Raw genomic sequence first — 23,314 nt, forward strand, 5'->3', positions numbered from 1 at the left:
ATGTCTAACGCATTCTTAAAAAAACAAACCAAACCAAACAATTAGTTGGGTCAGTTTTATACACGTATTGGCATTTCAAAGCTTTTGTCGTTTTCTTCAGCATTTTTCCATTTTTTTTTCGAAAATGGCTCACAGATGTGTGCTACTATGTGATTATTTAGACTCTTAAAATAATTTGCCCGCTTCACCTAAATATATAAACAGATACAAAAGGGTTTTAAAAGTGGGCATGTTTATCTCAATGCTAATTACCTTAAAGGTTACCTCAGCTCCCTTTTGTTAATTAATATCAGTGATATAGTCGAGTCCATCACAAGTCCCTGTGAGTCCACCACAACTCCATCACAAGTCCCTTCAAGTCCCCTGAGTCAGTCACAAGTCCCTTCAAGTCCCCATGAGTCCATCACAAGTCCCTTCAAGCCCCTGTGAGTCCATCACAAGTCCATCACAAGTCAATCGGTCTTAAGCCGGCTCACAGCTGAACTGTGGCAAAAACATTCTTTTGTTATAGTTCACCCTGTTACGTATGACTGGTCTTGTACATTCAACAGATTTGTGACTTGCCTTGTAAAGGGACTTGTGATGGACTCGACTACAGCACTGATTAATATTAAGATCTTCATACAATATTTCAACTAGATCTATTTTAGCTAGGCCTATGATCTTATGGTGAAGAGTTTTGTCTTGAAAAAAAAATGATAAAAGGAGCAAAGTATCTGAAAGTGATGTCTTTATTTTCTGTTTATCCATGCGATGATACTGACAATAATAAGTGTCAATCAAGATTTCGGTCTGGAAATCCAGTCGACATAATTTGCACTCTCCCTCACGCAATCCGTTCTGGGCCTAACCCAATATCGCTATTGATTTTGCCTCAGCCAATAACAATAAAGACGGGCTTAATATCCAATAATGTGGTATCAATGGTGTGGGTCGTACTGGGCTGAGGTGTCAGTACCAAACTCGCTGGAAAATATAAGAGCACACTGCGATACAGTATCAACTCACCGTCACCATGGGAACGTCAAGAGAGAAACGGGAAAGCAATATGGCCGTTTGGAGGGTCTCCCTCCCGAGTGTTATAATGGCCGTCGTATCAGATTCCGCATATCCCCGGTGTCTCTGCTGCAAGATATCGACCGGACCCACGCTGCTTTCTTCGCCGGTAAAGGTCGCGCGGGTGCTGGCACAATGACGGGAAATTTCCCCCATTCAAGGGGGCTGTCGATCGCAACAGATACGGGTGTTATTGGACAAATAAGTCCGGGCGATCTACTTGATCGCAAGTGAGAGACGATACCAACGGGGGAAACGCCAGTTGATTTGCCGCTCTCATTCGTCTGAATACAGCCGTTATTTATCTATCCCCGAGCTATTAATACAACCTCCCGAGTCCTCCGATGGCTGATGTTCTCTTCATCAACACCATGAATTCCTGGCCACAGTCTGCCAAACAATGGGTTCATTGGACTTGTCTCTTTCATACATTTGTTATTCTTGCTATTTCTGTATGGTCTTTTTGCGTTTAGTGTAGCCCTTTTAAAATTCAGATACATGTCACAATTTTTCTCTCCGAAAGGAACAAGAAACACGCATAAATGCGCTGATCCCACAACTGGTGGACTGGGCTAAAATGGTGTTCGTATAAGAGCAATATTTGAAACTGTTGAAACATCCAAGGTGAACTAATTTCACTTTATTTCCTCTTTGTCAAGTTTGCTAGTGTGGCAAGTTACAAATTCATTAAAAACAAAATGGAGTGAAAGATTTGACGCTTTTACACGTCGAAGGATAACTGTTGTTTATAGACTTCAGTGCATGATGGTCAGCAAAATAATCATTGGAATAACATCCATGAGCAAAACATCACACAACACTTCAAATGGGATTTTCGTAGTGGAACGGGTGCTAATACATGTACACAGAATGGCTGCAGTGTACATCGTAGATCAAAGGAAAACTATTCAAAGACATTGCTTTTCTCCATTTCACAAGTTGACTTTTAAATATCCCATTCATACTCCTAAGGCAAGCATATAAACACTGTGTACAGCTCTCGTATACTGAAGGAGTTTGGATCCACCCCGCAATGTACACACGCGATCACAGACTACACAATTGTAATCTTGTAAAATTCTAACATCACCGAGGTCAGCTATCTTAGACAAAAGTTTAGGGTCCTCCTTCCGATCTTTGTTTAGATCTCTGCGGTTGTGAATACCCGGGAATTGTTGACAGCAGATCCCGTTTTGCACAAACTCTAGGTCTTTCCGTTAATTCTTCTTGTGCGTAAAAATACTAAAACTGGTGAAATGGAGTATAGCCTAGGCTGTTGAGTTCTGGATTTGAATGTAGATGTAATAGTCTGTCTGATTTGTAGTCAATATTATTACTTACCATTTAAAAGAAACGTCTTGGGTTGGCCTTCTCGATTATGTTGATCAAATTTAAAAAGTACTGATGGCATCCTCATATTGAATTAGAACTAACAAATAAACCAGATGACCACTCGCAGTGGTGCAACAAGGATTTGTCGGGGGGCTAGGACCAGAATATAGCCCCCCCCCCATAGCTTGTGATTGTCAAGCCTTGCCCCCTCCCCGGTTGTGCCACTGGGGACTAGAACGTACGGCCAAATCAGAGCCAGCAGTAGTATTTTACGGTGTATCTGTGTAGGTTTTCATATCTTCCTTTTTTACCAAAAGTAAACGAAAACAAAAGAACTTAAACCTTGGTGTGGCCCTGACCACGCGACTCCTTGCAGTTGGTGTAACTACGCTATCAATACCAAATCATAGACTCCTGAGAGTTTCTACTGCCCCGTCCCAGTAATTAACAGATTTATCTCATCACCTTTATTTTCAAAATGGAAATCCAAGAGCCTTTCTCATCCAAAAAAGGGCCATGTTCTTAGAAAACATGATTTGGATTTCTTGTGATCTTCAAGTCTGTGCATCTTCAAGAACAGAAAATACTTCAAGTGACTCTGGAACCGATGAATGATACCAACATCTTGAAAATGGGAAGCGTTGTTTAAGTTAGACTAATTTGAAACTAAACCTCCATTTCCTTAACATTTTGACAATCAGCAAACTTTCCACAGGCTTCATTCCATAACCCCAAACTGTATTGACACGATTTAGATAAAAAAATAACTGCTACCAGTGTCTTTACTCAAAAGTCCCTCTAGCAAGACATATGCATCCCATGTGCTTTTGCAGTATATGAAAAGATGTCAAACGGTCTCTACTTCAATTTTACGCAAGAACAGACATTATCAGATCACAGTCCAATTTGATAAAGGAAATACTTGGTCAGGTTTTTTCTACAGGATTATTATTCCAAGTGCTCTTTCCGACGTTAGTCCAATCCAAAATTTTCTCGTAGTGTAAAATGTCTTCCCATTTGTTTTGAATGGCTGGAACAGTTTGATACAACACACCGAGAAATCTGTATCATCGTTATCTCAGTTGCTGTAAGAGACACTCAGTCAGTTTCTTACATGATTTATTGGACTTGATGATGCTCCTGAGATAAGAAGCTACCTGCACATCATTAATATTTCTATCATGACAATTTCAGAGTATTTCTTCAAAGGACAAAACGAAACCTTCTTAAACTTGGGTGAATCCGCCCACGAGTTTTGCTGTTGAGCACTATTCCTGAAAATGCCAGTCACAACATCACTGTTCCATTTGGGGTTCATGACTCATTTCCCTTTTACTTAAAAATACTACCAACCAACTTTTCTGAAAGCCCAATGTGGTCTCTATAAAGGGACAGGTCGTACGAGAACGTTTAGTTGAAGAGGTACCAAAGTATCATCCTCACTCGTTTCATGACTTGTTCCTTTTCGACATAGTGAACAAAACGTCGGCTGGAGGTTGCGTGAACTTTTCTTAATAAAGTAGACAGGCAACAACTCCAACCTTTCTTAATCAAAGGTCGGGGTTATTAGGGGGCGGTACCCTGTTGGCTGAGTTCGCATGAGCCCCAAGAACATTGTACGCGGTTTGGATATACACGTGTTGGCATACTTGCCGTCTCCATTAAGACCGCTTATCATCTCCGACAACAGTCCATATGCATGCACGTCGTCCGACCGCCCGCTTGAGCCATCGTTTCGTCTGTATCAGCGAATGAACTATATTAATGCAGCGAGTCAATAAATACCCACGAAAAATACTTAAAAACAATATCCGAAACTTAATTAAGTACATACATGTGTTTTGCACTGACAGAATAAACTGTTGAATGAACCGGCGAAGAACCATGGCAGAGCAGTATTGTGCAATAACGTACATGTTGGTTCTTTAAGCCTTTAATATAAAAGCTTTCAATATGCCGCTCTTTTCGGGATTTGGCCCAAATATTTGGTGGAGACATTTCACGGTTTGGATGGCGAAGTTGGCAAAAATGTCATATTTACATTGACAATGTGAAAGTAAAGCTCTTAGGCCTATGCGCTGGCCTGGTTTCTGTGTTCTGTGTGACATCAGAAAACGTTTTCAAGTTTGTCCATGCAAATCTATAACTCAATACACAGAACCCAAACTTTAATGTACAGAAAGCGGGTGAAATAAACATTTCGCGGATGGAGCAGAAATAGTCAACTGAAGCTGGGTATTAAGTGTTGATATGACAGACTAAATGGAGCAATTGGATAAACTGGACAATTGGCATGAAAGGCCACTTATTTCCCGTTCTATTTAGCATCAATTTTTTGAAGGTTTCTGATTTGACTTGTCTTAATTTCAAGTTGCGGGATTTTCTTCTTTTCCTGCTCTCCCGTTATCGTCAATCCTCTGCCACATAGGTCTCAGAATATGAAAACATCGTTTACAATTCGTGTGAATAGTGGATTTTCAAAACCGACAGTACATGCCGCAGGGTATGTTCCTTTCTATTGACCAAAGCTTACACTGTTTCACCTCTCGTCATGTCTTATCCTGTTCATCTCACTGTTATATCCTCATTTCGCAAGGTCAGTTTCTTCAGTTTCTGAAAACTGGATTTTGGGGCGTCCAGTAAGCCCATGGCATTCTCATAGCTCATCATCATCCGCTGCGTATTTTGCCTGACTGCCACACGATCTCATCGGCGTCCTACAATTCGTGAATACCCCAAGTATCTGCTTCCAGTAGATCGTATCTCTTGTTGGTCAATATATAAACCGCTGTCCTCTCCTTCATAATACTATTTAGATGATGGTCTCTCCAAATATAAAGATCCAAGAGGGACATAATATTTGATTTATGATGGCAAATTCGTAATTTTCGCCTTCCCACAAGGGCCCGTAAGCACGAAACTGTGCTTGTCCGCTGCCCACGGAGGATAGAAACGTGTCATTCCCCTGGGTAACGTATCCATTGTTTGTTCCGCGTTTGCCGCCTCTAGGCGGAGAGCAAATTGGATATTTCTATGATCGGAGTCCAAATTCAGCAAGATCTAGTTCCGCTGGATATATCTTTGCTCTGCTAATATACACAAAAGTCCGGGATCGCCAATCTCCTCCCGGGCCCATTGTGCAAACTGTATGTCCCTTAATTAAAATACTGTTTATGAAAGTGCAATTTCAATAAGAAGGGAGAGAGGTTTTACCCCTAATATACAGACACTCCAAGGCCACAGTATCGATGTGAAAAACGTGTTTCGTACAGTAAGAATTCTTGAATTAAAAGGGAGGTTCCAAATTAAACTTTCTTGACTAATTGGATACTTAAAGAATATAGGCGTGAAATCAACCTTGCGAAGACACCTTTAACCGAGCAACGCTCTGAAAAGTTGTTGAAGACAAATTTCTGCTTTATAGTTTTATTAATTTACATTACCAATGATATGTACAACAATAAGCCTGAAGTAACAATCCCTGAAGTACAGGGTCTTATACTGCACAATTAGATAAAATAGTGGAGGCTTCTTCAATCCAAATAGCCAAAGATTTAGCATACGGCATATTTATTAATTTAATAATGCCTCAGCACAGCAAGTGATCATGATCCATACTCAATCACAGTAGTTTGGCTTATACAATTAATCGCCTGCAGACTTATAAAATGGTTTTACTTGTAGAAAAGTGCGGGTACTCAAATTACGCGGCAAGCCTATCTGATCAATCTTAAAAGCGGCGTATTCATGAACAGCACCATGCGACCGGACAACATCGTCAATTTCCACTTACTCTTGACTTTTTCGCTTTTTTGAAGGATTATGGCCCTCTTAAAAGTTTTCAAAGTCTTATTTCTTTCCTAAATTCTTACTCCTGATGAAGTTCATATCTTTTTACCATCCTAAGAAAATTCGAACTCCTTACTCTACTCCTAATTGTATTTTGTCTATTTTGTCTCCAATTTCTTATACTTTTCTCCAGAAAAACAAAATAAAAGTTTGATTTGATTCGGCATTTTTCCAGCTTCATAGTATGAAGTGAATCTGAGAGCCAGTCAAAACAACCCAGATGAATAACGAACAAACAAAACAAACAAAAGCATCTCCAAGTGACCCTTTAAATTTTCTTACGTCAATCAGGTGCGAAACGTAACGAAACTAAATGATTACAGGTATTGATTGAAATATCCTTTAGGACTTATTTCACTTCAGTCGATTCTTTTATCTGCAATAAATGCTCTGCCGAGATAAACTCCCTTACAATTTGCTGATGTACACAATCATTAATTAACGTACAATTTTCAAGCGGCCGGGAATAATTTCCACCATTTTCTCGTAACTCCTACTCAGTCTGCATGGAGCTGAGAACGGGTGTGGTTTTTACCAGAACACGCCACTGTATGTTTTTGCGATAGACATTTTTATCTTTTCCTTTTTTCTAAGTGTTTCCTTTTTTCCTTTCCTTTTTCCTTATCGACCTTAACAAATCACAAGATTGTTTTGTTCTCATGTGATAAGAAATTTCGCATTGAAACAGGTCTCTATCAAAATAACTGCCTCTAGACAAATACATTTTTGTGGTTTATCTTCTATTTGAAGTCTATCTGTCTGCATTCATTAGAGTCAATGGGTTGCCATAGGAATATCTTACGAAGCAGAATGTACAGTAGGATGATAAGCCATTTACCCATTCAAAGAGTCATGCAAACAAGAGGTGATGATAACGTTTTTGTTGTGAAACTCATCAGCTAAATTACTGTAGATTGTTCACAATTACCGGTTTCAGGAGGTTCTTTTGAAATCATGCAGACTGGCAAGAGGACATTATAGGTCGTAATCGGCATCGAAAATCTCCAAAAGACTCGGTAACTGAATAAGCGACATGTGCACAGTTTCCAACAAACGGCCAGCACAGTGCGGGAAATTTGTATACTCAGACATTACAAAACCATCTTTATCAGATGTGCTTAAAAATCAAAGTTAACCCATTGTGCACAACCTCGATGAAGTCAGTGGTGGTCCTTAGTGAAAGACAACTTAAAATTCAAAAGTTTTCCTACTCCGAACAGCAATAAAGAGGTTTTTGTTAAAATTCATGATAAATTTCACTCACTTAACAAAGTTGCAGAATTTTACAGTCGTTAAATGGAATCTTTGAGGGTTGCTTAAAAAATGTACCAGCAGGTTTAACACCCGTCCGACGAAACCTTGGTAAGTAGATGCAAGACTAATTAAGCGGCGATTTTCTCTGCCGAACTATTTCAACTTCCTCTAACAAATCATGGCGTAACATTTTGTGGATGATACTAATTCTTTGCAGCGGCCATGCCAAAACAGAGCAATGCATTCATCAGTATGATTTTGCTGACATATTTTGAATGAGCGCAAATGCACCTCTGTCGAGGACACGAGTGTTATGAAAAATTTATACCAATAGTAAACTTCAGTATTTAAACACTGAATGCAAGAGGCATCATGTACCGGGGTGTTTTCCGTTAAAAATAGAGAAGACCGAGTTAAAGGTTTGGTGACTAAATGCAGTCATTTGGTATAGATACCCAAATTCAAGAGGTCATTTGAATGTGTGCTTACAATTTTACCCAAAAGAATTCTAGAAAAATCAATTGTCCCTGTTGAGCTGGAGGTTTGTTGTGATCTCGTTTTCTTTACTGCAGACAGAGAGTGTGGTTACAAGAAAAACAGGCAAAATATATCGTTCACCGTCCACAATATCCTTTGGTGAGGAATTTGAGAAAGTCGAAGTCGCAACATCATTCTTTCAAGAGATCCCCAGCGTCTTGTATCGGCTCTTGGATAAACATTTTCGCCTCCTTGACACCTGTCACAGAAGAAAAACAACAGAAGAAAAACAGACGCCAAATCAATTAAGAAATTTCATGTTACCAGAGTTTACATATACGCAAATAATCATCAAAGACACAGCATATGAAATGAAGGACCGAAACAAGATTACAGGTTGAATAATAAATAGTTTTCCTTCGGGTTTTATACCAAAGTGTTTTACCAAATCCAGAGTGTTTTATTCAGAATCGTGTCCTTAACGGGGAAGTTTCTGAAATTATACATTTGCAACACTTTTGGGAAGCCATGACAGCCTTCAGACTCTAATCCTGTTTTTCTGATGTATTAAGGTTTGGCATATAACAAGCACGGAGTTCATTCCCCGTCCCTGACCCATGATGCTGGTAAACCTAAGCATGCTCCCCAGAAATAGATTGTTTGTCCCAGGCTTTGCCTCACCGCACCCATTACAGCGCCTTGTGCATGGATGCTCACGCACAAAAACTGAACTTAAACGAAAACCATTTTTCTGAGTATAAAGGAAACAGGGAAATAATAGAGATTTTTCCCCCGAAAGCCGGCTGGATGAAAGGCAGTCGGTAGACCGAATAAATCAACCCATTTCTTGTTTGTTAAACTTTGTTTAAACCAGGAACTTAAAATTTAGACATTCAAATGGAGACGAGACACTTTTTTTCATGCGAACAAATGTTTCGAAAAACTTCATAGTTTCACAGTTACTCCTTTTTTAGTTATATAACTTTATAGGTGGACTGCTTTAAAAATCAATGGTGTTTCCTCTTCGTTTTATTTTCCTATGTTTTGTCTGTCGTGAATGTATCACTGCGAATTTTTATTTACTAGCTCAAATGTATTTGTTATTATAGTTCGCCAAATTCTTATTAAATGGATTCAGAGGTTCCATTTCCCAAGAACTGCAATTACGATCAAGCATATGCATAGATCCTTTCTGTCAACTACTCCTCATTTAATTTTACATGTAATGTTCCCCTACTTCAGAATTTTAGTCTTACATGAAAGATAGGTAGAGGATCCTCCCGTGTTATTTTTGCCAACCCATACCAATCTTTTAGTCCTGAAGAAGAAAGTTATTGGAGTTTCTTTGCTACAAAGAGTAACGGCCAACTCGAAGCTGTCAACCATGGTGGCGCTCAACCGATTGGACCACTGATGTTACATTTCCATCATGAGCAGCTAGCATCTACGATCCAAACAAGGAAGACCTTATAAAAAATTCAGCAGCAACGAATGACATCCCTCATGTTAAAAGTAATGACAACGTTTAATGTTGGTATCATCCATGATAATTCATTCACGATCGTCAACTGAGCATTGTGGGAGTTTCCCACTCCCAGGTTTGTTTCAATAGATCCTTTTCTCTTAAATTGCCATCAAATTTAAAGGTAGGGTCAAAATTCCTACACCAGACCAGGGTTTTCATCGCCACTTTTCCAGTCATTCACTTTTTTACTTTCGAAATGCGGTTTTCACGTTTTTCATTATTCCCTTGTCAATATCCCGCAGCTATGAGAGAATCACTTAGTTGGATTTCTGCATTCCTTTCAGAACTCTTCAGGGGTCACGACCTTTGCGACTGACCTAGCCTCGCCTCAGGCGTTCTACCCACTGCAACCGGGGCTACCAACCCCAGAACAATGGGGCCCGAATACCGGATTTGATGAACATAACAAAGCGGCTGGTTCCAGCGTGTCTGGTGCAAGGGTATTTCTTGGCAGGATAATTGATAAAGGGAGTATTTGCCAGGCGTTGGGGGTGTATTTATTCGAGGTCACAACTCAACCACACAATGATGGATTTTATAAAGTCCGACGGATGACTTGGTACACCGAAACTTTGAAAGGGTGGCATGGTCCATAGCACACGAATGGCGGCATGATTCATAAAACTTATTTAAGCCATGTTGGGTTCCATGACGCACATTCGCAATTAGCTTGAATTAAATATATGTGCAGGGGACGAGACACAGACATCACACTTTGGTGTGCTACTTGCCCCTAGGCACATATGCGGAAAAAAATACATTCTAAGAAAAATCAAACCGGTGCTTAATTTTAATTCGTGCTGAACATACATCGACATACATGGAGTTTCATTTGATTGGGATTTTAAATTTCGCGACGCATGCTTTCAATTTAATGGAACGCTGTACTCCAAATATTTGTGTGTGGTACACAGTGGTTACTTTAAACATGTGATTTTATATAATGTTAACATGCACAACATCGCATGCAGTTGAAAATTCACGGGTCTGAAAGTTACAACCTTGTCAAAGAAGAAATAGAAGGTAATCATGTCACTTATTCGAAAGCAGCTGCAAACATGGACATCCCAGTTTGCACTAAGATCACTCAGTCAGCAATTCTAAGATTTCATGTTGGCTAAATAGGCAAAACTGCTGCTTGAACAGTCAGGTGAGATTTCCGGGGCTTTGCCGGCTCTATTTTGACCGGATGCACACGCTTCATTCCCGGGAACGTTGCTCTCACGTGGCAGGCTGTGCTGTTCCAACGTCCGGGTGAATAATGCCTTGTCCAAAACTAACGAAAATTCCCTCTAAACAATATTTCCGCAGTAGATGTGGTTTTGAGATTCAAGAGTGACACTACATACTTAAAATATTTCACTTGAAGCTTATAAATTAATTTCGGATTTCAAAACTTCGTCTGACTCCTGGGAAGGAGCTGACAGCGAGTCATAACTACATAAGTTGAATATACTTTCGTTACGTGGAAGTATTTTTATCGAATGAAATACAACAGGAACCTTCGCTTGGTGTCAATTGTGTGTTATCCAATGGGAAAAATTGGAACCTAAGGAGGGAACCGGTGCTCAAGACAGAAAACGACATTAGTCATGCTCCAAACGATTATAAGAAAGTGCTGCATTAAGTTTCCATTGTATCGGGGTAATCTTATCTTTTCAGAAAGTATATCATCATGTCTTTCAAATTGATATTTGACTTCATGACATTAATTTAGTTGCAAAATATTAAAGGCATGTTGAACTAACCTTCGTTGCAGATTTTATTTACACTCACTACTGTTCCGACAATTAATTGAATTCGCTTGATTCTAACCCAGTTGAACCTTTTTTATTCGTAGTGGCAGCAAACATAAGAAAGGTCTTCAACAAGCTTAACGATGGATAATGACCCGACAATGACAGACGCCTCCCACGAGGGTCTTACTTTATAGAGTTAATATATAACATAACTTGGTTTCATTTTTATGTTGTTGCCTACAAAATTGTTTCTGTTGATAAGCAAATTCATTGTAATGTGGGTTATTCCATTCTTGTACATGTGCAACAGAAATCATTCATCAACAACGCAAATATCATTCAGGAATGTTAAGAATACCAAAAATAGACATTCCAAATATTATGTAAATTGCAAAGAAATTCGAACGACTTGTTTGATGCATTTATCAAACAAATGACACAATCTTTGACCTTCCCATCCAAGGCATGAAAGAGACACTTTAATTACCCAAGGTGCCAAAAGCCACTCAATGCAAATATTTCCAACCACAAAGTAAAAAAGCAAGTTTTTTTTCTTTTTCCGATGGGTGCTATCTGGTGAGAATACTATGGGGCGGGTACAGCCACATCACAAAAGCAAACGAGCCATTCGAAATTCGGCCATTAAACTCTGCCATTACACCCGCTGGATTTTATATTTGCATCCGTCTAGCCCCCTTTCAAGGTACTGGATTTTTCCTGGACCGCTTGGTAATTGCTTGCATATGGCGTCAGTGGGTGATTCCATCCAAACATTACAGAATGGTGATCTTGTTGGAGCGCCTTTTAATGACACTTCTATAAACCCGTAGAAAGGTTATATCCCCGAGTGTTAAGACTGTTATGCACTGATGATATGGTAAACAAGGGAAAGGCGAAAGGGCGCATTCGATTATCAACATGTGATCTTCCACATATCTCCGGTGCAAAAACTTTCAACATCCAAATTACAGTCTGAAGATACCCAATGGCAAGCCTGCGTCTGTGCTTTTAACATCCCCGACAACTTGACATACCTGGGAACTAAAGAGATCTGTTCCTCCCTAAATATCAGAAGAAGCCAATTTCAAGATTTAGGGCAACTAATACTCTTGAAGACATGGAATGACAGGGATATGTTTATGGTTTCATTAGAATAACAAATCATTCGGAACTCTCATTGACTTTATCCCCTTATGTGCGAATTCGCACAGAAAAATACACTTGGAAAAAAAGCAACTGGAAATATGTTATTAAAACTACCGACAGTTACTGCAACTGTTTTAACGAAACATATGGACGATTATTGCAAATTACTTAAACGCGAGAGAGCTACGTCCTTGTTACTGATCACATAGTTTTCCTATGGATTTAGCCAAGCATCATCTCCTCGAAGTGTATACAGACATGACAATTCAGCGAAAAGAACCGAATAAACCTGTATCACGGCTTTTACTGTGACAGCTTTTTATCCACAATAACACCAATTACCCGGCCAACAATGTAAAAACGCCTTGCAATTTTTAATGGTTTCCAACATGCAGGTTTATGATTGCCAGGGTAGCAGAAGAATGAAGCATACTTCCCTGCCTAGACACCATATACATGTATGTGATACACAGCAGTTTCAGAAAAGTGTAGAAATTCAAAAGAACAGCATACAGAAAAAAGCAGCGAAATGCCACCAAGAACATTGCAGCTGACAATAATTGTGCTGAAAGGGGGTCAACAGTCAGCAAAAACGGGTACAGAGACTTTTTAAAACTGTCTATCCGCAGAGAATTCCTATATGATTAAATGGAAACATAAGAACTCGATTTCAGTCAGCTGATAACTGCGCACAATCACTGCTGCATGCAGTATGCTGGAAATGACTGATCTCTAAACTCCTGTTTCATTTCTTCAAGTAGAAACTTCTCCACTATCTCCTTTTTCCAAGAGCTACTCTTAATTAGCCTTTTGCAAGTTAAATTTGCATAAAATCTGACCAAGAGAATAAGAACATTCGTAAACTGGTATGAAATAAGACACATGTACACAGAAACGGAAATATTGCAATACACAAGTACTTACAACAATTTACGTGAAGTGTGTTTCCTTTACGAGCAGTATATCGTGTATATGCCTAGTAATTAGAGGAAACACAGAGGTGTGTGATATGTGGTGACAGGCGACCTTCATGGTCGTCTGATCATCTTCTATCACTTTTCCTTACCGGATTTGTGACAGAACTGGGGATACTATCTCTGAACAACAAAGCATCTAAGGTACTTAAGATCCCACTCGAGCGAAAATAACGAGGACATGTGATTCGTGCAGTTTGCGACGTTTGGGTGGCAGTGCATGTGGGTTTCAATCCTACACCACTTCTGTTAAGGAATCGAGGCGGCAGTGATAGAAGGAAGAGTGTTGGAGGTCCACTTAGGTATTCGGCACTTATTGATTGGGGTATTTGGTATCCTTGTTTGAAAAATCTTTATGGCCACAATGTATTGTGTCTGTGGATTAGCTTGGTTTGGAAGGGTAGAAAACACGAAATTCTACTTGAGAGGAATCGTGACCCCATCATTTATCTACTAGTTGAGTACATTACTGTGCAAAGGAATGTGGTTCATACGCACAGTGGGGTGAAAGCTGCAGAACATTTGATCAGAATTTCAGATCATAACATCATAAGTCAACCCTAACACCCAGAATCAACCCAAATTAATGATGATAAAAATAATAATAAACATTTCTTACAAAGCGCATAATACAAGGAAGTCTCTATTCTCTCATTTAAAACAGTGCGTAACTCCCGTTTCCACAAAGTCTTTCTGTAGGTCCTAAAGAGGAACACAACTGTGATGGCAATGGTCTGAACAGACGACTGGGTTTTGGTTTTGAGAATATTGTTCCCTTTCAACACGTTATTGTAAACCAAAAGCTACAATCATCAGACTGCAAATCACAGATGTAAACTTCCTAAGGCATTTCTAACAAAAAGAGTATTTGGAAATAACAGCTTGGATTCAAACCTCCTGTCCAGCTCGCTTCTTCAAAGCTTTGAGATCAATGCCATAATATTGGAGAAAAAATCGGTATTGAATACTTGCTAATGAATGTATTATGGTGTCGATTTCTCGATTTTCAGTGCTCCAATTTTGTTTAACCGCGTTTGTCAAGGTTGTCCCTAATTCAAAAGCCAATCAGAGGAACAAATTCCCTAGGAAGCTCCTACTTATTATTTGTACAGTAGTTTTATACGTACTATTCCACGTTTGAACATGAAACCTCAATGAAACTGTTGACGTACACTTATGTGAGGGAGGAAATGGGTTTTACACTAAAACATTTTCATAACATGTCTTTTCTCTTTAAACTGTGATAAAATCATATTCTAGTTATACTTTCAAGAAGATGTTATACAGAAGCTGTAATTGTCTAGCTATACACTCCTCTTGAAAGTGTGGAACCTTTCATTATATAAGAGCTAGGACTTAGAACAATCTCCGAAAGGGCAATATTGAGAAGCTATTGTCTCGTGTAACGAAATGCTACTTTAAGGATTTAATAAGAAATTCAATTAACGAGTGGGATTTTTGTCCCTTCCAATATTTCAATCTGTGGCCAAGAGAATCAAACACTCTTTGAATTATTGTTAGTCGTAGGCTTAATTCAGAAAAAGGAACAATTCAGATAATATAACACATACTTATGTACATGTAAAATTATCTGATTTGTCAAGCAATGAACAGGACATAAACGATCCTTAAAATTTGTAGAAAAAAACCCCGACTGTAAAGAGAACAACAATTTAACTTTGAATTCAAACGGGTAATACGCATAGGCCTACTGCCCTATTTGATTATAGAAAAACACTAACTGGGTGTGTTGCTGCACTTTGTTTTGCCCTGACCTCCTACAACATTGTGGGTCGTTGGTAGGCCGTTGTTCAGTTTGGTTCAGTTTGGTTCCCCTAGAGACGTTTTAGCAAGAAAAATACCGCTTGAATGGGTAGATAAACAACATTATTAGCCATTTTGGTTCCCATATCATACTTGGGTCTGACTGATGGGAGTCGATGGGCTGTTCTTTCAAACAGAAACCACTAGGGCGAGTGACCCATACAAAATGCGCCCGAACCTGCTTGGGCCAAATCCTTAGGGGTACCATCCAAATGAAATAAAGTACTTGTGCATGGAGGCAGAAACCTAACAAATCACACCCACTACGCGGACGTCTATACCTTTTTGCAGTTCAGGGAGAAATCAACTCATTTTTTTTCTCCTGCGGGGAAAAATAAAACCTTTTGTTTGCGAAGTACGCTGGCCCGAGGTCAATGAAACTTGTTTGCCTAAAAGTTCAAGCGAGAGAATAAAACGTTGAGCGAGTTTGGGGTACGGATAACGTCTGTCATTGATGGTTGCCAATGTGATTAGTTTCCCTATTTTAAGACTATTGGTGTAATTATAGCTTGAAATTATCTCGCTTTAATTGTAATACTGCGATTGTAATAAGTTGTGATACTATCAAACACATTACTGATTTTTTAAGTATGCTAGGAAACTTGATGTGGAATATTTCACGTAAAAGGGTGGACACGTGGGAGAGTAGTCACGTTCGAGAATAAACATGCATGTGAGATACTTGACGTGGGATAGTATATAGCCTAGTCATGTGGTAGTTCAATTGTGTTTAAGTGGACATACAGCATACAATATATTCGGCAATAGTGTCTTATGTAACCATGTACAGCATAAACTTTTAAATATACTTTACTTTTTTTCAATATACTTTAATTAACGCCCATTTTTCGTGTGTAAGTGAGGGAGCTGTAGTGGCTTTTTTTTCGAAGATGACAGAAACCATATGCGGAAATACATTATGAAGCAGCTTATTCCTATTTCAGTTTAAGTTCAAACTGCAGATAGGATCTAGTTGTTCGGTGATACTAATGTTTCACCACTTGTAGAAGTTCATTTTTTACCACTGTGGAGAAACTCGCCAAGTCCAGAAAAAATTGTCAGGTCTTTCCTAAAGGTTGACTGCATTTGTTTTGTTTTTTTATTTTCACATGTCAAAACTGACTTGCATTTTGATAAAGTATCACTCCAAGCATTAGTTTATATGGACTTAGGGAGGATATTAACTGAACATTTTAAATGTCTACCGGTATCTTGTAAGGGGAAATCCGAGAGGTTTGACAGTGTACCTATTAACAACCCTAAATCTTTTACTTAGTGCCTGACAATTACGATTACAAATTATTCAACACTGACCCTTCACTTAATAACTGCACAACCGTATTTTCGATTTACGAGCGACGTAAAAATTAAAATAAATGCATGCTGAAAATATGATCAGTAATCAAGTAAATTTTAAGCAACAAATACCTTGTACCTTGAATAATAGCACGTGCGTTCTTGATGCAGAGGTCAACGCTTTCTTACAGTTAGAAGTAACTGCAGTGTGGATAGACACTAGCTGTAGACACTTTGAGATTTATTTATTTAACAAAAATTTTAAAAATACAACCCAATGCGCCGAGAACCACGGTAAATTTATTACCCAGTTTTCTAGGTGAGTTTAGTCCCCTGCCTGTTAGATGCCCTGCATGGCTTGATTTTTATGAATTCCTCGTTAAATCCTAACCACCCCCGGTCAAGATCAGTTGTCAAACAACGCAACATTTTTGGTAAACTCTGGCTTCATTCTCCACCCGGCCAGCCGTGTTGGACCCTGACCAAGCGCACTGTATTTAGCCTACGGGGCAAGCGACCCCTGTTTCCCTGTTTCTGAGCAGTATATTCAGTCTTTTGCCTGGCAGTCGATAAACCTTAAGCAAACTCGGCTGCCGATCAATACCTGGCAATACCCGGCAGGGGCCAGGGTTTGAAGTATGCCGACACAATTTCATTTCCCGGTTATTCAATTTTGGGTTTATCCCCTTCGCCCACCTCCGAAAGAAGACAGCGGGCTAAAAGGTGCACGGATGCGGTACACAGCTTACCGTGTCTTGTGAAAGATGGTAGACATCAGTCTGACGGAATAAAGACACTGCAATATTACACTGGTTTATCAGAGGCTGTCATCATTCTTAGACCCGTTAGGCTGATGTATCGACTTAAAAACAGAGCAAGGGGGAGCCGCGAGCGTCATGTGGTGAGTCACATGTGCTCAATGTTCAATTACATGTCGAAAATACTCTGAAGTTTTCTCACAGTACTTTAAAGAAGGCTCACCCAAGGCAAGCATACTTCTCCTTGCATTCTTGTTAATTTGCTTATATTTAAGCAAGTCAATGATAATCAGTCAGCATAACTGGGATCGTAAAACAAATTTACCCATTTCTTGATAACTGTATGATAAGAAAAAGACCCACTTATGCCATCCAACTCGCACTTGATACAGTTATCTGGGGATATTGTATGCGTACATGAGTACATGTACAACATAAACATGTGCATTGAAATGGTAGCTATCAATTAAGTTTAATTGCCGAACATTTATTCAACATTGGTACTTAATTATCACAATACAAGATTTGGTTTACAAAAATATATAATAAAACGAATCTACATTAGCACAGTAATACGAACAAGATGATTAAACGACGTGAGGCATATGTATATGAAGCAGAATAGCTTTCGTTCCCCATCTTGGTAACAACTACGGCCAAACAAGACAAAACGAAATTACATAACAAGCAGAAATAACCATACGAGACATTTTTTTCAAAACTTCGAATAACTGACTTAACAGACTAACAAACAGCAACAAAGTTCGCAACAAAGTTCAGAGTACTTAGTTTTGTGATTAATATAGTTGAGTTAAGAATATTTTAAGAGGGCTACGTAAACTTTTCCAGAAATAAATACATTGATCTATTTCATTTTGGACCATTGTCGATTTGCTGAATGCAACATAAAGGTCTTCTTCTTTGATTTTGCCTCAACCATTCCGAAATTTGTCTTTGTGTGCACGGAGATACCCTGCCTTTTCAAACGGTCAGCGTGTGTGTTTGTAATAGAATTTACTAACACGGTCAAGTGTGAAAAGATGTTTTCAAAATGCTCCCATTTCAACATGAATCACTCTCCTGGACCGAAATTTCGACCGAATGTCCCGTATGTGAAACACTTCAATTTGCGACAAATTCTTACACAATACAAGTGTCTCCTTTTTGAGCGATTTCGAAATACTAGTTTCGTGGAATCCTTGTGGAGACCTATACACTTTTAGAAATTATTTGTGGAGACCTACCATATTCAAGCCATTCTCCTGCGTCTCCACAAGGTATATCATGCACATGATTGTCATCTTAATGAACAACTTCACATGAATTGAATGAGTACGAAAGTACGGCTGTTACGGTGCGGGACACTGCGGTATACTGGGGCAGCTGGTCTATCGTACCCAAACCCATTGCCAAGCCGTTAGGGTGTTGTTTTGGCTTGAACGGAACTCGGCTATTAAGACCTGAAGTCTTTTTGATTTTTTTTAATTCCCAAAGGAACTGTCCGATATTGCTGGTTTCATTCGGTTTCATTCATAGTTTTGGTAATCAGTGGTGATACGGATTTTGTATTTCTTTGTCATTATCGTCCGACACAATGCATTATCCTCGATAACACGCACAATGTTGTCACTGATTAAATAGTGTTCTTTTATTACAACTAAGAGAAATACAAAACGGTAACGCTATTAGATCTTTCTTTATACTTGTCCTCCAAGTATGTGCAACCTTTTGGGTGAAGAGCCGGACACAATAAGCCGGGTTGTGTTTTTTTGGGGGGGTATTTTGTTTTTATAACAGGCGACTGAAGTAAGTAATATTTTGAAGTCCCTTTATCGTTTATCGAAGCCCAGTAATAAATAACATAAAGTGGAGTCTAGGAACCAACGACTGAAAGAGGATTGTCACACACGTTTAGCCCCCGTATACTAATTTGCCCTCATCATCCCTAAATGAACAGTTCATATGAGCAAATTTACACGGCCCCACATGCCGTCTCATGGGCTTTTGGTCGCCTCATTTCACTGCAATTATTCATGGCAAGCTTGCCGTTTGTAGCACTCGCGTGTCACGGATGTTGCTGAGCTAAAACCCTGGGGACGAGGTATTTTTTTATTAAACCCGAGGCCAACCATGATTGCTTTGAGACTAGTTATTCTGGCTGGGACAGGTTACAAGACATTATTTTAGTTGAGGATTGACAGGCTGCGAGACCCATATCTTGAACCTCTCCGGCCTCGGTTCCAATCCAACCGTAGGTCTAGTATTAGGTTCAGACTCACGCATTTTGCTTCCTCTTTTCACGTATTTGACCAATACTGAGATAGAAAAAGAATGTTTTATACTCCTCTATTCATGGTTGTACACCTATCACCTGTCCTCCCAAGTCTTTGAAGAAACAGGTTTTCGAGAAGATGTATAACACAACTTGTTCTAAATGATGGACTTTCAAAGGGTTTGTTAGTGTTTTGAGCTAATAGATTGGTTAAATTGTTGCTAATCCTAAACGGATCATTTTAATAAAATAAGACAGGTACTTCAAGGAGACGATACCTTATAACCACAGCTATTCAAGCACATTTATTGAGATAACTTAACATTTAAAATAGAGAAAATTGGGTTCGCATAATTATGATCAATCAAGGATTATACTTGTCAAAAACATCATTACCTTGATTTGTCCCAGATAAAACAGCGGATCTGTCCATTTTCACTACAGGGCAAGATGTTTCCCTGTATACAAAGTAAAACACACATTTCCATATAAAGCACTGTACACTTTCGAAAATGTAAATTTGACTTTGAAACTCTGCGGAAACTATGGCTTAATGAATCTGCATTCAACTTAATCCAAAAGACGTTTTAACTTAGATATAGTGATGTTAATTCAATTCTGTGCATTTTTGATGTGTATGTGAGAACAAAATAATTTGAAATGATGTTTGTACTGCCAACCACTAAGACCCAGTACAAATGGAAAAAAAAGAGTTGGGAAAAAAGTTATCCAAATTTCCATTGACGTCAAAAAGCATGTGGTTTAAGAAATGCAACATGAAATACGTATAATGTACCGGTTCTGACTCCAAAACACGGCTCAAGTAGAATGTCTTTTACAGGGACAAACAACGTTCTCATGCGATCTAAAAAAGCATTTGACTTTTAAAAAAAATCTTTTTAAATCTAATTTTTACAGGACATTTCTACCAAATTGTCAACAGGTTATCCGTCCCTCTCTCTTGAGAGTTGACGTGCAACACTGGTATGTAATTGAAAATCCGCGTCTTCTTGTTCTCCAGTCATGAAACAATAAAAACACTAATTTAGTTAACCAAGAGCTGAGTACATGGTTTTAGTGCTATAGACGGCTCTTAACATTGTGATGCGAATCGTTTTCTCAAACAAAATTTCCTGACAAACAAATGTATCAAACTGATTTCAGATTTATGTGATGTAAATTTTTCGATTCAAATAAAGGGAGTTGATCTGTAAAACTGTTTTGCAACCTACAGACGAAAGCGTACAAGCTCATAAACAAAACATTACGATTACAAACGAAATTTTGTATATGCTAACAGTTAATACCATCTAAAAGTAATCAAGACTGACCTCTTACATTTTTATGGTAAGGTAACCTCCACATGGCCATTTTACTCAGAAATGGAGACACTAAAGGGTTGACGAGTCATACGACTGTTTTCAGGGGAAGTTTAATCGCTACTGCAAATAGGACATATCACCAAGAAGCGAGATGATTTCAGAAACAAACAATTTAGACGTAAGATCGGATGTCCAAGCAACCATCTGTCTTGGAGATATGTATTTTAGTTATAAAAACTTATAACTCTCTGATATCCCTTTTCACAACAAATGTAAAAAAGGAGCGTAAATGAAATGACGCGAAGAGTGGGCCTTCTACTGTTTCCGAAAATCCTACAGAAATTCCATTTATTGCGTAAAGAATGATTTTTCGACGAACTAAAATGAACATGTGAGGACACGGGAGGTTTAACGGCTTTAACACAAACCCAAACAAACACTGACCGAAATGTTTCTGCAAAAACAAAGTCCTGCTAAGGCCATCAGTGGTTGATTTTATTCGTTTTTCTTCGACATATACGGGGTTTTCGTGCTGGAATACCTAAAAGCGAATTTTGGCTGAGAAAATGGCGACTGGACTTTCAAATGTTTCCCCCTTACCTCAAGTATTTGTAAGCCACAGATCATTACACACGCATACGGAAAACTAGCAATCACTCCGTGACGTCAGGCGATCGGCATACCCTCATTAGCAAACCGACCAGGAATCTCTGTCCTTCCGTCTAAACGGTAAGCCAGTCATTCTCCCGAAATGTTACCCGGGCCAAGCCCGGCAAAAACAGCACCACAAATACCCGCTGGTTGGCTTTATTTCTCTCGCGCTGACGAGAATCGTCCGTATAGATCCATGGCTAACAACTGCACTGGGAAGCCCTCGGAACAACCGTTTGGTATAATGCTTTGGTTCGAAGGGAAAAGAAACACGATTTGAAAAGAGAATAACGAATAAAGACTCGATCGTTGCAAGTTATTCAGGGAAAATAAAGCCCGCCATGGCTATGCTTTGTGAGAATTATCCCACTGTATTGACCCTAACCATACAATATCACAGCGTGTATAGCGCATTCACACGACCAGGCACGCAGAACCTTGCGGAGAAAACCCGTATTATTGGCTTTGCGCGCCCGATACAAAAATACTTTTCTTCATTTGTTGCTAAAAACCATAGAGGGGTTGGGGGTTGAAAAGGAGTTTGAGGTGGCGAAATAAGGCAAAGAAAGAGCCACACAAAGTCTTACTAAACAAGCGAATTCAATGTGTAGGTATTCAGTCCGAAAAGAAAAGATATACAAATTGAATCCTACGAATGGAGGTAAGAGATAAGGACAATGCCTTTGGCTGGCTTGATATTGATAACGTGAGAGCACTTTACTGTTGAGTGTATGCTCTTGTCCATGCAAAGCCTGTCCTTTGTTCAGTCATATTTCCTCCTATTTAAGAAATTCACTATTCCGCTCAAGATTCAATTAATTTCAAACCTCTCGTAACTTCATGGAAATTACACGTTCGTTTGTTGTTGACTTTTGTATTTCAGATTAGATTTGCATGATTTTATTGGGGAATGTATTGTTTATGTTCTCCATGGCCGATTAAAAAGTGCTCACAGTTCATTCATTTTTTCCCATCGTATTACTTAGAACAACTTGCTGGGAAATGCATAATTTATTAATCTTCGGCCCGAATTCTTGTAGTACAACAATAAATTAAAGTGCTACAACTAGGATGCAATACATTATACAAATACGTTGCCTACCTTTTTTCTAATCATTGCTTTATAGATACAGAGAAAAATAAATTATCATGGCAATAAGCTGAGAAAAAATACTGTGAACAGATTCTTTGAAACTCTGCAGAATTAAAAAAATACTGCACAAAACTAAGCAAGATCAACAACTTTTAGAGTTAATACCGGTAAATGAATTTAGGGGCCTAGTCCATGCAATATACGCACTTTACAATAATTCTATCCCCTAAACATTTCACACTGCTACATCCTCATATCATTCTTTTCTTTCATTAAAGACACTGGTATATGAGTGGGATTAACAAACACTTTCAATGAACTACAGTAACTGCGTATTTGAATTAAACATTGCACGTCGAACTAAAACAGATATAGCGTCAATTAGGATGAAACTGTGGAAAGGGGAGAAATTGCTTCAGTCACACAGTGGCATGGAGTCGATCAACTCATAACAATCGTATTATTTTGTATATTTATTCATGCTAAGTTTACTTGTACTTACTTGTATCTTTATGCTGTGTATTTCGTTTGATTTAGTTTGGTATTTGACGAGGTGGCTATGGTGGACTTATTAGAACCAGTTTGTTTAACAATTTCATTATACATGCCTTTGAAACAATGAGACATACATACATGCATATTTGTTTTGATTTGTTTCACTTCGACTGTGACGTAATTTTGGGCACTCATGCACATTTTAGGGATTCTAAATAGTGTACATATTCTGAGAAAATCACTGGATCACC

At 38.8% G+C, this 23,314-nt stretch overlaps 1 protein-coding gene across 7 annotated transcripts in view; it reads right to left on the reverse strand.

Annotated features, from left to right (window-relative positions):
* Positions 1-5,784: 5,784 nt before the first annotated feature.
* The window catches only part of LOC110985308 (uncharacterized), a 92,318-nt gene continuing 74,788 nt past the window's right edge, over positions 5,785-23,314 (reverse strand). For 4 of the 7 annotated variants that reach the window (XR_015427601.1, XR_015427600.1, XR_015427599.1 and 1 more), the window contains 3 exons: positions 21,425-21,722; positions 19,899-19,960; positions 5,785-8,227 (listed from right to left, as the gene is read on the reverse strand). Coding sequence is in view for 3 of the 7 variants with exons in the window: in XM_087145323.1 (XP_087001449.1) it covers positions 8,077-8,227; positions 19,899-19,960; positions 21,425-21,451 (240 nt within the window). In the remaining 4 variants the exon portion in view is untranslated. Of the gene's footprint in view, positions 8,228-19,898; positions 19,961-21,424; positions 21,723-23,314 lie in introns of those variants that run through there. The other 3 variants (XR_015427602.1, XM_087145322.1, XM_087145324.1) reach the window with 1 other exon arrangement.

Source organism: Acanthaster planci, linkage group LG14, assembly GCF_054643075.1.
Source record: "Acanthaster planci isolate LZ-2023a linkage group LG14, COTS_SCS, whole genome shotgun sequence".
Taxonomy (NCBI): Eukaryota; Metazoa; Echinodermata; class Asteroidea; order Valvatida; family Acanthasteridae; genus Acanthaster; species Acanthaster planci.